This window comes from Struthio camelus, chromosome 22, assembly GCF_040807025.1.
Source record: "Struthio camelus isolate bStrCam1 chromosome 22, bStrCam1.hap1, whole genome shotgun sequence".
NCBI classification, from domain to species: Eukaryota; Metazoa; Chordata; class Aves; order Struthioniformes; family Struthionidae; genus Struthio; species Struthio camelus.
Window position 1 is genome coordinate 6,941,430 of NC_090963.1, and position 12,269 is coordinate 6,953,698.

Below are 12,269 nucleotides of genomic sequence, written 5' to 3' on the forward strand. Positions count from 1 at the left end.
ACCTTTGGTCCAACGCATTCCCCACGGTCAGGCCCTCCACACACTCTCTTTGTTCCCTCAAGAGTTATACGAAGTGATCTTTTGTTTGCAGAGCAAAGGTCTCTTGCACTCTCGATCAGCCCCAGCCTCTTTCTCGTCAAGCCTTCCTTATCCCTGTTTGCCTTTGGCAAGAACAGCAGTAAAACTGGCCTGAGCAGCAGCTCAGCTACCAGTCACTTCACCCTATGTGAGAGAAAAGCTCTACACCTTTCCGAGAAGGTGCAGTACACCTTTCCCCTCACACTGTGCCCAAGAGTTATAGCAGCTTCTCTGTCACAGGAGGAAGCGTGGCTGTTGTAAAACACTTGGATTTGCTCCACCATCGTATTTATAGGGAGCCAAGTCCAACGACAGTCAGCCCATAAGGGACAAACTCCTCAGCTAAGATCACTTACTAGGAGGAGGGCAGTTGCTGCAAATACTGGTAAAATCTTGCAAGAGGCTTGACAACGTACGTCCTTTTCTACGGAGTATTTCCCCCCAACAGGGTAAATGCCCAACTGCTCACCGGGCCCAGTCAGCAGCAGCCACAATGACTATTCCCACACCAGCTGCATGTGAAGACTGGCACAACTAAAGGGAGGTCGAGACCAGACTGGGGGCAGCACCCTGGGGGCAGCTCTTCCAAAGAACTAGCCCTAAGCCCTTCCTGTTCTCATCAACATCCAAGCAACCACAGGTAGCTGGGTGGACACGCAGGGGCAGATGGGAGTTCAAAACTGAATGCAGACCTTCAAACGTCATCGCAGCAGCCAGTGTGACCGCAGTAGAAGTCTTCACAGAGCAGCTCATCTGCTAGCCAAGATCTGGATGCTGTTACTGACTCTGAACAGACATTCCCCCTCATGACCCCAAAAGCAGCAGGGGAAATGAGTCACAAGCAAGATCGCTGAGCAGACTGTGCAGAGCTGAACACGGCATCGCTCCACCATCCCCATCCACAAGCATCACCCGTCATAACTTAGCTTACTTTGTGGGAGACAGCAAGCAAACAGAGCTCCAGCTGCTAACACGCACAAACCAGTACCTGCACTGTCACAGGGCAACCTAGCTCAGTCCTCAGCTCTACCCCAGTCTATGCCCAGAAAGGGCTGGTACCTTCTCTCTGCATCTGCAGGGAGAGACTCTCAGATCAGATCAGCTCCTTTTGTACAAGGAGGGAAGGATGTGGCACACTGCTGCTTCTTGCGGCTCGGCCTTGGTATGAATGAGTCCCTCGAGCATTCAGCTCTGCAATGAAGATTTCTCAAAGCCACGTCTATCCCACCAGCACTACGGTACCAGCAAGGCACTCCCCTGTACGAACACAGCTCCAGCAGCTTCGCAAACCAACCTTTTGTCAGGAGAACATCCCAGACAGCTCTGGCTGTACTTTGCACAGTGATGTCACTGCAGCCTGGCCAGGTGACAGGGACCTCAGGCAGAACTGTATCCGTGAGAGCAACTCCTTCCTTACTTTCGGCAGTCACTGCAGCCCTGCTACACAAAAGACCACAGGGCTGGAGGCAAGGCAAACTCTTTTTCTTGCTGTAGGCCAACTTCGTCATCAGCGCTAAAGGAACTGGCTCCTTTGCCACCGTCATATAACAACCGCTAAGCCGAGGCCTCAGAGATCTGCCACAAAGAGCTCCCAGGAGAGCTGGAAAGCACTATTTTCATATTGTAAGTCCATTTTTGAAGCGGCTCTGTAGCACAGAACAAGCTCTGTATGCACAACGCAAAAACATAATGATTTTGAGGGCTGTCCTCACTGATCCTCAACCAGGAAGAAGAGGCAAGCCTGTGGCTTAAACTCGCTTACTTTCAGAACACACAAATAATGCCCTGGTTAATTAACAAAGCCCCAAAGCCCTCGGTTAATGTGAGGAAGCTAGAACTGGTTTAGTTGGCTCTGTTGCCAAACAACACGGCTTCACTCACTGTAAACAGTTCACCCCTGTGTAGTTTGTCTTTACTAGTGTCACCGCAGCCTAGTTTATTTAAGCTGAATTTAAAATCATCAGAGCTACTTTAACAAGGACAGTGACATCATTTAACATCAGAACGACCCGCTACATCATGACAGTCAGGAATTTCCCTTTTCTAGTGGAAAACTGGGCTCAGAGGCCACAAAGTGCCCTTATCTTACCTGAGGGCGGAAATCAGACCGGGGACGCAGAGGGGGAAACGGTGCCTCCGATCCCTGCTCGACAACTTCTGCCTAGCCTGACCTCCCGCCTCTCGCCCACCGTAACAGCTCACCCGCTTACCCCTACTGCCTGATGGACCTGGAGCCAAACCAGTCGGGCCCGATCCGCCCAAAAGGAATCAAAGTAAGCTGAGAGCAACAAGGCTTAACCAAGGGGACGGGTTTACCGGCAACCGCGGCGCAGCGAGAGAGCAAGAGCCCTTTCTGGAGCTGTCGCGGTCCGGGCTGCGCAGGTGGGAAGAGCGGGCGGATCTCTGGCCGTGCGCGCCGCGGGGGCAGGCGCCCGCCGCAGCCCCGGCCCGGCCCCCCCCCCCCCCCCCCCCGCCGCCGCCGCCGCGCTCACCTCGGCGCGGGCGCTGTACTTCATGCGGGCGGCGGGCGCCGCGGGGGCGCGCTCCATGGCGAGCCGCGGCTGCGGCGCCGCTCAGGCCGCCATGCGCGGCGCTCCCCGCCGCCTCCCGGCCCCTCCTCCTGGCAGGTGCGGGAAGCCGGAAACACCGCGGCCCGCCGCCCCCCGGCAGCCCGTCGGCGGGTCCCCGAAGCCCGGAGCAGGCTCTGCTTCCTGCCGGAGCCCCTTCTGCTCTAGGTTTTGCTCTAGTTAAACGAAGCCAGAAAAATCTTTCTTTGCTTTTACCAACACGAGCTGCCTCTCAGCCAGCGGGAGGGCTTGCTAGCACCGTTCTGCACAGCGAGCCTTCAGCGTAGCCGAGGTCTTGTCCCTCCCCGGGTGACAACCACTATCACGTCACGAAACCTCTCCTTAAAGGAAGCACTCTAGCACGCGCAGGCACTTTTGCCCCGGGGGCAAGCCCGCTGTAGAGAAAACCTCACTAACTGTGGTATACTCAAAGTCTGCCAAAGCAAAAAATTCTCTTACTCGCAGACTACAGCCTGCTCGCAACAAAGCTGCAGCGCCTGAACAAGGAGCTCTCTCTTACCAAGCAGAGGAGACCATGTGTAAAACAACAATCAACACAGCGGTCCAACAGAAACTGCACGGGTATCCAACCCTGGCACTCAGGAGGGTTGCTCACATACCAGCAACAGCTCCCAGGGATGGTATGGTCTAATATTCAACTGTGCTCTCAGGAAGGACCTGAGTCAAAGTCCTGGGTTTTGAGGAAGCTCTAAAACCAGATTTGAAAGAGAGCTTTTAGCACTGAAATCCACGTTTCATGACACAGTCTTACACCATCATTTTCCCTTTCCTGGAAAGGCGACTCCCCTCCACACCCCAATTTTTAGTCTTCTCATATTCAAGAGTACATCAAGATAAAAGATAGCTGGACAAGCAACATCCTTCTTGGAAAGACTCTTTTTCCGTTCAGTTCTTCCCTTCTCAGTGTTCCATGTGATAGTCTATATCAACACGTGATAAAGGCTTAGCTGGCATCCCACTGCTGATCTGAATCCTTTAACACCAGTGCCAGCCAGCCCTGAAACTGACTTTTTTCCCACACTTGTATCTTAAAATTTCCCAGAACTCTATTTTTTGCGTAACAGAAGTTGCCCATTGATTCATATGCAGCAGGGAACTGCTCGCTCTCTTTCCCCTTGCTCGACAACATCTCACACAGAGTGAAAGTTTTGAGTTCCTTTTGCGGCTCTCTGTCTGGGAGAAAGGGGTGGTCTCAGATCTTTGATTCTGCTGTTTTCTCTGAGAAATGAGAAATACAGCATAACTTGCGTGCTTTTATAGAAACACCTCCGCCACCACCTTCCCTGCTCCCTCATCAGCTCCCGGAATCCCATGCACTTCCCGAGCACAGCACAGCAGGAAGTAACTCCAGATTAAGGCATTCCCCTTCGAAAGGTGACTTTGTTAGTCAGTCTGCTGAAACTACCGGACTGGCTGATGTCGGGAGCTGCTCTCAACTCTCTCACTGATGCCCTGCCCTGCCCAGCCCAGCCCAGCCGTCTGGATTTACAGCCGCTCCCTCCCTGGCTGACTGCAGGTGCTTCAGTTTGACTTAATACCCCAGTGAAACAGCATATTTTAGGTATAAAGCAGCTACTCTGAGTTGAACCACTGCTCTTTGTTTCTGCAGTTTTCTCCTCTTCACCCTTTTTGGCATGCAGGCACCAGACAAACACTGTGCTCTGGGATGTGGCTAAGGAGGGCAAAACGCAGACTCGCTCTTTGAGGCCTAAGGTGTCTCTTGTAAGGATTCACAACTCCTATTGGTTTCACGTAGAGCTGTGAATGCTCAGTGTTTCCTGTCATTCAAGCCACTGACACTTTACAAACTAATTCATTAGCCCAACCGGCTCTTTGAACAAGAGGATGCTGGGAAAAGAGAAAGCAATATATGTGGCAGTATAAAATACTATCTAGCTGGGAGGCAGTTGTTTTAGGGCCCTAAATGAATGATAGGATTCCTGCTTCTTAGCTGCTAAGGAAGTGATTTATTTAGTGCCTGTGCTGCAGTAATGGCTAAGTCATCATGGTAGCTCAGAGCCCCTTCTTCTGGGCACTGTACAGACCCAGATCATCAAAGTGGCAATTCTCAAGAAGCAGTCTGTCACATGCTTTTGCAGGGACAGACACTTGCATGGGTCTCTCTAGTTTGACTGAAGGATGCCAAGCCCAGCCAAGTCACTGTCTCCGGTATGAAGATAAACGTAATTGAAACAGAAAGATCAAATAACTTACCCACTCGTAGTGGCAATACTCAGCAACAAAGCAAGCCTCGGCTTCTTCTCATCTATGCCGGTTCATTAAATAAAAGCTGTCACCTCTTCCTCCTCAGCTCGTCTCTTTTTATCAGTGTGGCCACAACGGTATTACGGCAGCAGCACGACGAGGCTTAACACACCTCTAGGAGGAAGGAGATCACTTGCTTTAGGCTCCATTTAAACTCTGAGAACCCAGTCCCTCTTTGTTATAACTGTGTTCAAGTCGCAAGAGCTAAACCAGGGCGAGTTTGCGTCCCACGAGAGTCCCAGAGGAGACAGGGATTAGCTGCTGGAGCAGCAATCACCACCTGAACAGGCAGACTACTTCTGCATCAGCTCCCGGCCCTGGAAATGCCATGCAGGGAAAAGAGGGGGAAAAGCAGCTGCTTACACCAGGAGTGAAGGCAAGGCTGCCTGCAGGGGGAAACGTCTTCTGAAGGAGGCAATTCCCAGCAATTCTAGCTCCACAAACGAGCACCATCCATTCACACAGCCACATCAGCAAAGGGCTGGATTCAAGCAGTCAGTGACCAAGCGTTTTCTTCACTGCCGTACGTCTCAAGGAGTCTGTTCTCAGTGAGACTCCTAAATTCAAATTTCACTGGCAGTGCCCTCCCACCCAGATTCCTGCCAGACAGCCCTGAAACCACCCCATCTGTGTCTGCACCTAAAACGTTCAATCCGGTCCGGCAACTCAGACAGGAATACAAAAGATTGAGAGAGAGATAAAACTCACAGGGTGTCCTGTTACTTTGCATTCCAAAGAGTAAATAAAAGGCTGATTCACTGGGAGGAGAGGAAAACGTCATCCAGAAGCACTGTGGTTTCCATCTGAACTGGCAACCCCCGGAGAGCAAAGGAGCATGGTCTGGTGGTGAACACTGGGTACCGCTCGACTCACGATCTCCACAGGGACTGCTCTTCCTGCTTTGTGAGGCAAGTTGTCCCAGCATGATCCAGTCTCTCCATCTGTAATGCAAAGAGAATAATTACTGACCTTGGAGAATGGGCCCTGTAAAAGCGCACCGAGTTGCCCTCAATTGACCATAGGATGCTATGAGGCAGAGCCGAGTGGTGTTGCTACTTTCAGAAAGCTGTTCAATGATTGCTGTGTAATTTGGATGTGGACTTATCATTTGATCTCAAGTGCCTCTCTCAAGAGCTCTCAAGTGAGAGTCCTGCTCCCAAAACATGACCCTGGCAGGGATCAAAAGTAGCTTTGCCCCTTGCACCAGTAATACCAGCCAGTTTCTCCTGATTCAGCACTCAGGCAAAAGAGTGTCCATTTTATAGTGCCTGCCTGAGAGGATTAGAGCCGGCCAGAATACAGGGCACTAGTGATCAGCTCCCTCCTGTGGAAGGTATAGGCATAAGCAGCAACCAAAGCACATGACAGCATGCAACCACTTTGAACCGAGAAAGTCCACCCTCAGCCCTCCAACATGCTGCAGACAGCTCGGAGACTGGTTTAAGCGGGATCTTTTCTTGCTTCTCTCTTCCTAATGGTGCCAGCCAGCCGACAGCTGTGGGACAGGGAATCCAAAGGACTAGACAATACATCATAGGATCCTGGCTTGCTCCTGGGACTATCCTATTTGCTGGGTCCTTTCATGAGCTCTTCCATGACTCGAGAAAGCAGAACCTCTTCCGTGAGCTCTGAATCAGCAACAGCAGTGTTTGCCAACCAAACTGTAACTGCAACAGAGTGGACAGGCTTGACTGCCTGGTTTCTGGCACTGTGTATTTTGAAACCTGGCTGCACACAGGCACACCCAAGTTTTCAAAGTCAGTTACGGTCCTGTCTGCCTAACAAGCTGCAAATACATAAGCTGAGACCACGACATAAGCTGAGACCACGACTTAGCTGGGTGAGAGATGCAGACAACACACCTCCGAGTTGCCCATTTCTCTTCTGTTTATTAAAAAGAAGTGGGGCTGGCCAGCACTCACTTGCCTTGCCTCAGGCTGGTCACAGAGAAGAGCTTTACTTTTACAGAAAATAAAGGTCAGACCATGTGATGACGTTAGCTCAACTGTTCACAACCAAAAAATAAATAAATAAATAAATAAAGATGCAGCTTTGACTTATCACTTATTCCTCTTATTTCTCTCACTTTTTGGTGGGGAAGACAGGGGATGGGGTATGTAGTTTTATTTTTTGGAGTTGTTCCACCATTCAGCTTCTACCATCTTTCAGACCATGATGTCTTCTAACTGTCCCTCTAGTGGGGTATGGTGAGACTGCACTGCGACCATGCCCAGCAGCAAGACTGGCATGGCAGCAAGCTCACCCAGCAGAGTTCAGTCTGTCAGAGGTGAGAAGTAATATGTGCCCTCCTAGATGCTGCTAGTCCCCTTCAGGAAGAGGTAGCAAGCTGGATAAAACAGCCTAGGCCTGCAGACCAGCTCTAATCCAATCTCCACTCTCAAAGTAGGATCACTACATATGTTTGTCTCCCAAAAAACAATTCCCCCCAAAGTCCCCCCAAATCTGTTCCAGCATATAAATGCCCTTATTTTCAGTGAGCTTTCATAGCATCCAGCCCAAATTTCCTTCACTGCACTGCAGTGGAAAGCTCTGACTTATTTTTCTATGTCTCTTCTACCAATTATCTGAAGCACTGGTCATATCGCCTCACCTCACCTCTCTGAACCATACCATCCACCTTCCTGACAAAGTCAATCCACTCAGGGGCACACTGGAAGGTTAAATTAGTACTGAAACAAAGCCCTGGCTACTCAGAACTTCCTCTGCCCTCTGCTTCTGCATTGCAGAGGGATTCCTTCATGACAGAGCTAGCACCTTCCTGCTTCAAAATAGATTTCAATCCAGCAAGCTCAGACATTTGCTGCTGGCTCGTGGGTGTGCACAGATAAACCGTCCCAGGGCTGAAGGAAAGCCCTCAGGTTCCCTCCAGCAGAGTCACTGGGAAACCCGCCTCGCCTTGCAACTGATCCCAGCTATAGAGAGACGAGAGCATGTCTCTTGAAGTATCTGTGAGTTGGGAACAGTGTGAGCAAAGTCATATAGGAGAGTAAGCTCCTGGGCAGCAGCAACAGGAGTAAAAGCTTGCAAGACAGGACATTATTCGGGCAGAAATAGCTATGAGGGGAACACTGTCTCTGCCTTGATGCTGCTTATTCATCCTCTTCCTTAGAAACTTTCTATCTAGCGCTGCAGGAGCACAAGCAGAACAAGGCATGCTGGGGAGAACTGGGACACTGCCCCAGATGAACGCTGATCCTCTCATTTAGGGACCAGCAGCCTTTGGCACGGATGGCAAAGAGAGCAGGAGGGTTCTCCAGGCTCAGCAGGAGCTGGGAACCACTGCTGTGCACGAGACGAGGTACTGCCAACCCACTGAGCAGCAGCAGCTCTCCTCTAACTAAGACACTTACAAAGTGGAAGAGGAACGTAGCTTGTTCTCAGATAGAGCAGCAACGACAAGCCTGGCAAAGGTGAACCTCTGCCGCAGGGGTGCAAGGACCACGCAGGAGGAAGAGGCTGTGCACCTTGTACTGCTGCAGAATGGAGCTGCTTTCACATCACATCAGAACTCTCCCAGGTGGCATCTGAATCATCACTTGTCTGAGCCTCATTACGAGGCAGGTACTCAGTATTCACAGGAAGTTTTGACCGCAAACAAGCCAGGGACAGCCAGGCAGATCTTGCTGCAAAGGAAAACGCGTTTTGAGGGAGTGCCTAGCATCTGCAATAGCATTCACAGTAGGAGGCAGCAGTGCGAAGTACAACAGCGGAGACTGCAGATTTATAAAGACAAGTGAAGAGCTGAAATATGACCTTTCTGGAAGCAGAACAGGTTTCCTTGGCTTCTCTGTAACTTCTGGTATTTGCTTCACGGTTTTTTGACTTGTGCTTTCATGACAAAGTCATCTCTAACTACTTTCCCTGAAAAACTGTACAGATAAGCAGGGAATCAGTAGGATTATGGCCTCAAGATATAGCATACATTTAAATCCAGTTACCCAAAGGAAAAACAAATAGACTTCCTATCTTAACTCCCCAGAGCGTGGGCCAGGAAGCCCCCTAAGCTCAGCATTCTCCAACCCATCTCCATGCACCCATATTGCCTCTTGCAAGATGCCTGTGGCTAAGCCAAAGGCTTTCATTCTGTACAAAAACAGCCTGACTATCCCTGCAGCAGGCACTGTCAGGGCCTTTTCCCCCCAGCAGGAGAGATGGGATGTATGGGGACAGTTCACGCATCCACACTGCTGTAGCTCAATGCTTTGGACTTAGGTTTTGTTCACCTCAGGGTGACTCTCATGGCTTGCAGTTACTAGCGTGCACCTGAGAGCAAGGTGCATTCGCCCTGGTACGTGCTCGCAGGGCAGCACCAGCACAGCCCAGCAGAAACCCAGCCCATGGGCCAGTTTCAGTCAGACAAGCCACGGCCACGGCTTGGATTCTAGAGCTGGGACTTTACTCAGACTGACAGGTTCTAGGTTGAGGCCACAAAAGGAAATCAAGTTAAAGGATAATCAAATGAAACTGAATTAAAGGAAGGAACACAAGTAACGCCTGAGAATAGAGAGCTCAGATCAGCCAGAGGAAGACAGATTTCACTGTGCACCTATAGCCAGAGCACAGGAAGGTCTCACAGAAAAAACTGCATGGAAGCAAGCAGCATCTGACATCAGGAGTTGATACACCTAGCAACAAACCCAGAATTACTGCTGTACAAAGAACCTCACCTAGAACTTTCTCCTGGTGAGGTGCTGGAGTGGACCGAAAATCTAGAGGTTCTTCACTCAGAATATTTTCTCTATTTAACTAAAGGGTTTAAACTGGTTTGGATCAAAGCTCTCGTTTGTTCCTTTCCATAGCAACAGGATGAGGCTTTTCTTGCTGGGTTTCTTCTTTTAAAGGCAGACTTCCTTACTGGAAGTTCTGACATCCAGATCCTCGAGGTTTGTTTCTGAAAGACAGTAACTCTTCCCATTAGCTTCTGGAAGTGCAGAATGAGTGGTGTTATCTGATTTCAAGACAGGAAGGTGAGAGAAAGATAATAGGCACTGTTCCAGTACAGCAGTAGATGAACTCCAATTAAATCCTAGTAAACTGAGACTTCACTGAACATCTGTAGGAGGACAACACTTGGCTAGTGAAAAAAAGAGAAAAAAAGAATCACTGACCTCAGCATTTCCAGCTCGGTCACGCAGCCAAAAGGGTGACCACACCTGACTTAAAGGATAATTCACCTATTGTGTAAGGGCAGAAGTAATCCTCACCCTCCATCCGGTCTTGTTCTGTGGAGGATTTAGATGGACAGACGGGAGATAGCATCTCACTTGTGTTTCTGTGAGAAACAGGCCACTGGCAAGCACTGAGCTCTGTCCTAAACAAGTCAGACGAGCCTGGAGTGCTCAGCAAGGGAGCCTGGTACAGACAGACAGAGGAGCTCCGTGGTCTGGGAGAGTCACTGGAAAACAGTATCTCATTGCCATCAGTCTGAACAACTCAGCTTGAGCGGGAGCAGGAGAAAGGCAGCCTGACTGTAGCAAACGGCAGGCTGAGAAAAACATGACAGAGTTCCATAAAATCACTAACAGACCTTTGAATAGGACTTAATCCAACTGTCACATCACCTATTTCAGTAGGAGAGAAAATACTTAGCCTTACAGCGCAAATTGCACAAATACTGACTGTTTGTCCTCAAGAAATTCAATCAAAGTCACAAGTCTATTAGTAGCTCTGGAATTACTGGTCTCATAGTAAGGCATTCTGGCTACCCTTTGGGGCAACAACAGTAGGTTTTGGAGAAGATGATTTGTATAAGAAGTGCTATGTTAGATTGTTCCAAAAAAATGATTCAGCATATGTAAACCAGCTCAGCATATGTAAACCAGCTCGACCTCTCCATCTGTCATTACCTAGGGCAATCCTACCTTCTCTTCCAAGCTCTCTCTAAACTCTCCATTTATCAGCACTAGCTCAGTTTAAGTTCTTTCCCATTCTCTGGGATCGTCCCAATAAATGTTTGCTGCTCAGCAGAGATTACTGAAATAACTTCCAGAACAATGTATTAGCGTCAGAAGGGCAAGCTGAGAAACAACAAGTGGCAGCTGGTCGTTTTTGCTGCATCAGTGACTTGTGTCATGTAGCCTTAGAGGGTTCTTGTCCCCTCAGTGTATATTCCTTAGCTAATCACACCTGAGTTCACGGAGGGACACGAGCATCTCCAGCACACAGTTCATCACCTCACGAGACGTGTCTGAGATACCACCAAACGGAAATCCATCCAGGCACCTACTTCACAGGATGACATGATCCCAACTGCAGGGCCAATCCAGCTGAATAGTTTATGGGTTGTAGCAGGCTTTGTGCTGCGGCACCTACTACCTACGCACACCACTCTGATCAGATCTCTTTCACACGTACGAGCACAAACCTGGCACAGGCGCTCCGTGGGGTGCTCGAGCTGACCCGACAGAAACACAAGCATGGGCCCTACCCAATTTAGAGCCAATCTATCCTGTTACATGCAGATTTGGTGGTAACGATTCCTAAACTGCAGCTTCACTCGAGACAACATGCAAGTGCTGCTGGTCACAGAGAGCAGACCTTTCTTGGGAGCCTGCAGAGTGTCATATTGAAAATCGTGTTTTAATTTTTAAGGAAAACCAGCCAAATGACCTTAAACAACAGCGACAGAAGATGGCAAATCAAAGAGTTCCCTCACTCTTAGCATGTGTCAAAACCTATCAGTAGCTTGCTTTCTTATAGCGATGGCTGTGTCACACAAAAAAAGCACAAAAAGCGGCCTTAGTAATGGAGAGATATGGCCTGAAACGGCCTTTCTTTTTCTGCTAGTTCTGCTGCAAATTCCAGCCAGCCTAGGGAACACTATAGCTGTGCAGACTGGTGAAACTGGAGAATGTGGAAAGCTCAAATGTGCTGGAAGGGACAGGAATTAACAGGCCAGCCTGTTTAAACTTCCTGTTTTTGCTAACGTTTCTTGCTTACTCTATTTGAAAGACTCCAAAGGCCTTTTGCAAAAAACGCTAGACAACACGATGGCAACTTTTTAAAAATCAAGGCTCCCTTACCCTTGTCCCAAAAATCAAGCCTTAATTTCCCATCATCCTAAATATCTTCCAGGCACTCTAACAGAATAAGAAAGGAAGCTAATTAAAAACAATTAACTTCTGCAGATGACTTTGAATCAGAAAAAGAAAGCTGTGCCAGCAGAGAGCTACAAAGCAAAACTGAACAAACGGCCAGAATTCTTGTCTGCACTTGCTCTTCAGTGGGGATTTGATTCACCGAATTTAGCCACTCCCTCTCTCTAGCCAACGCGTTTTATGACCAGGAGTCTGGAGGAGGCTTTTATACAGTATTGCA

At 49.3% G+C, this 12,269-nt stretch overlaps 1 protein-coding gene across 10 annotated transcripts in view; it reads right to left on the bottom strand.

Moving 5' to 3' along the window:
• Positions 1 to 12,269, bottom strand: part of ST14 (ST14 transmembrane serine protease matriptase) — a 44,792-nt gene that overhangs the window by 27,802 nt on the left and 4,721 nt on the right. Inside the window, exons 1-3 of one of the 10 annotated variants that reach the window (XM_068917023.1) lie at positions 6,145 to 6,220; positions 5,640 to 5,872; positions 4,881 to 5,043 (exon numbers count right to left, since the gene is read on the bottom strand). Coding sequence is in view for 1 of the 10 variants with exons in the window: in XM_068917019.1 (XP_068773120.1) it covers positions 2,571 to 2,627 (57 nt within the window). In the remaining 9 variants the exon portion in view is untranslated. Of the gene's footprint in view, positions 1 to 1,137; positions 1,516 to 2,167; positions 2,518 to 2,570; positions 2,723 to 2,861; positions 2,968 to 4,880; positions 5,046 to 5,294; positions 5,600 to 5,639; positions 5,873 to 6,144; positions 6,221 to 12,269 lie in introns of those variants that run through there. The other 9 variants (XM_009680450.2, XM_068917020.1, XM_009680452.2 and 6 more) reach the window with 9 other exon arrangements.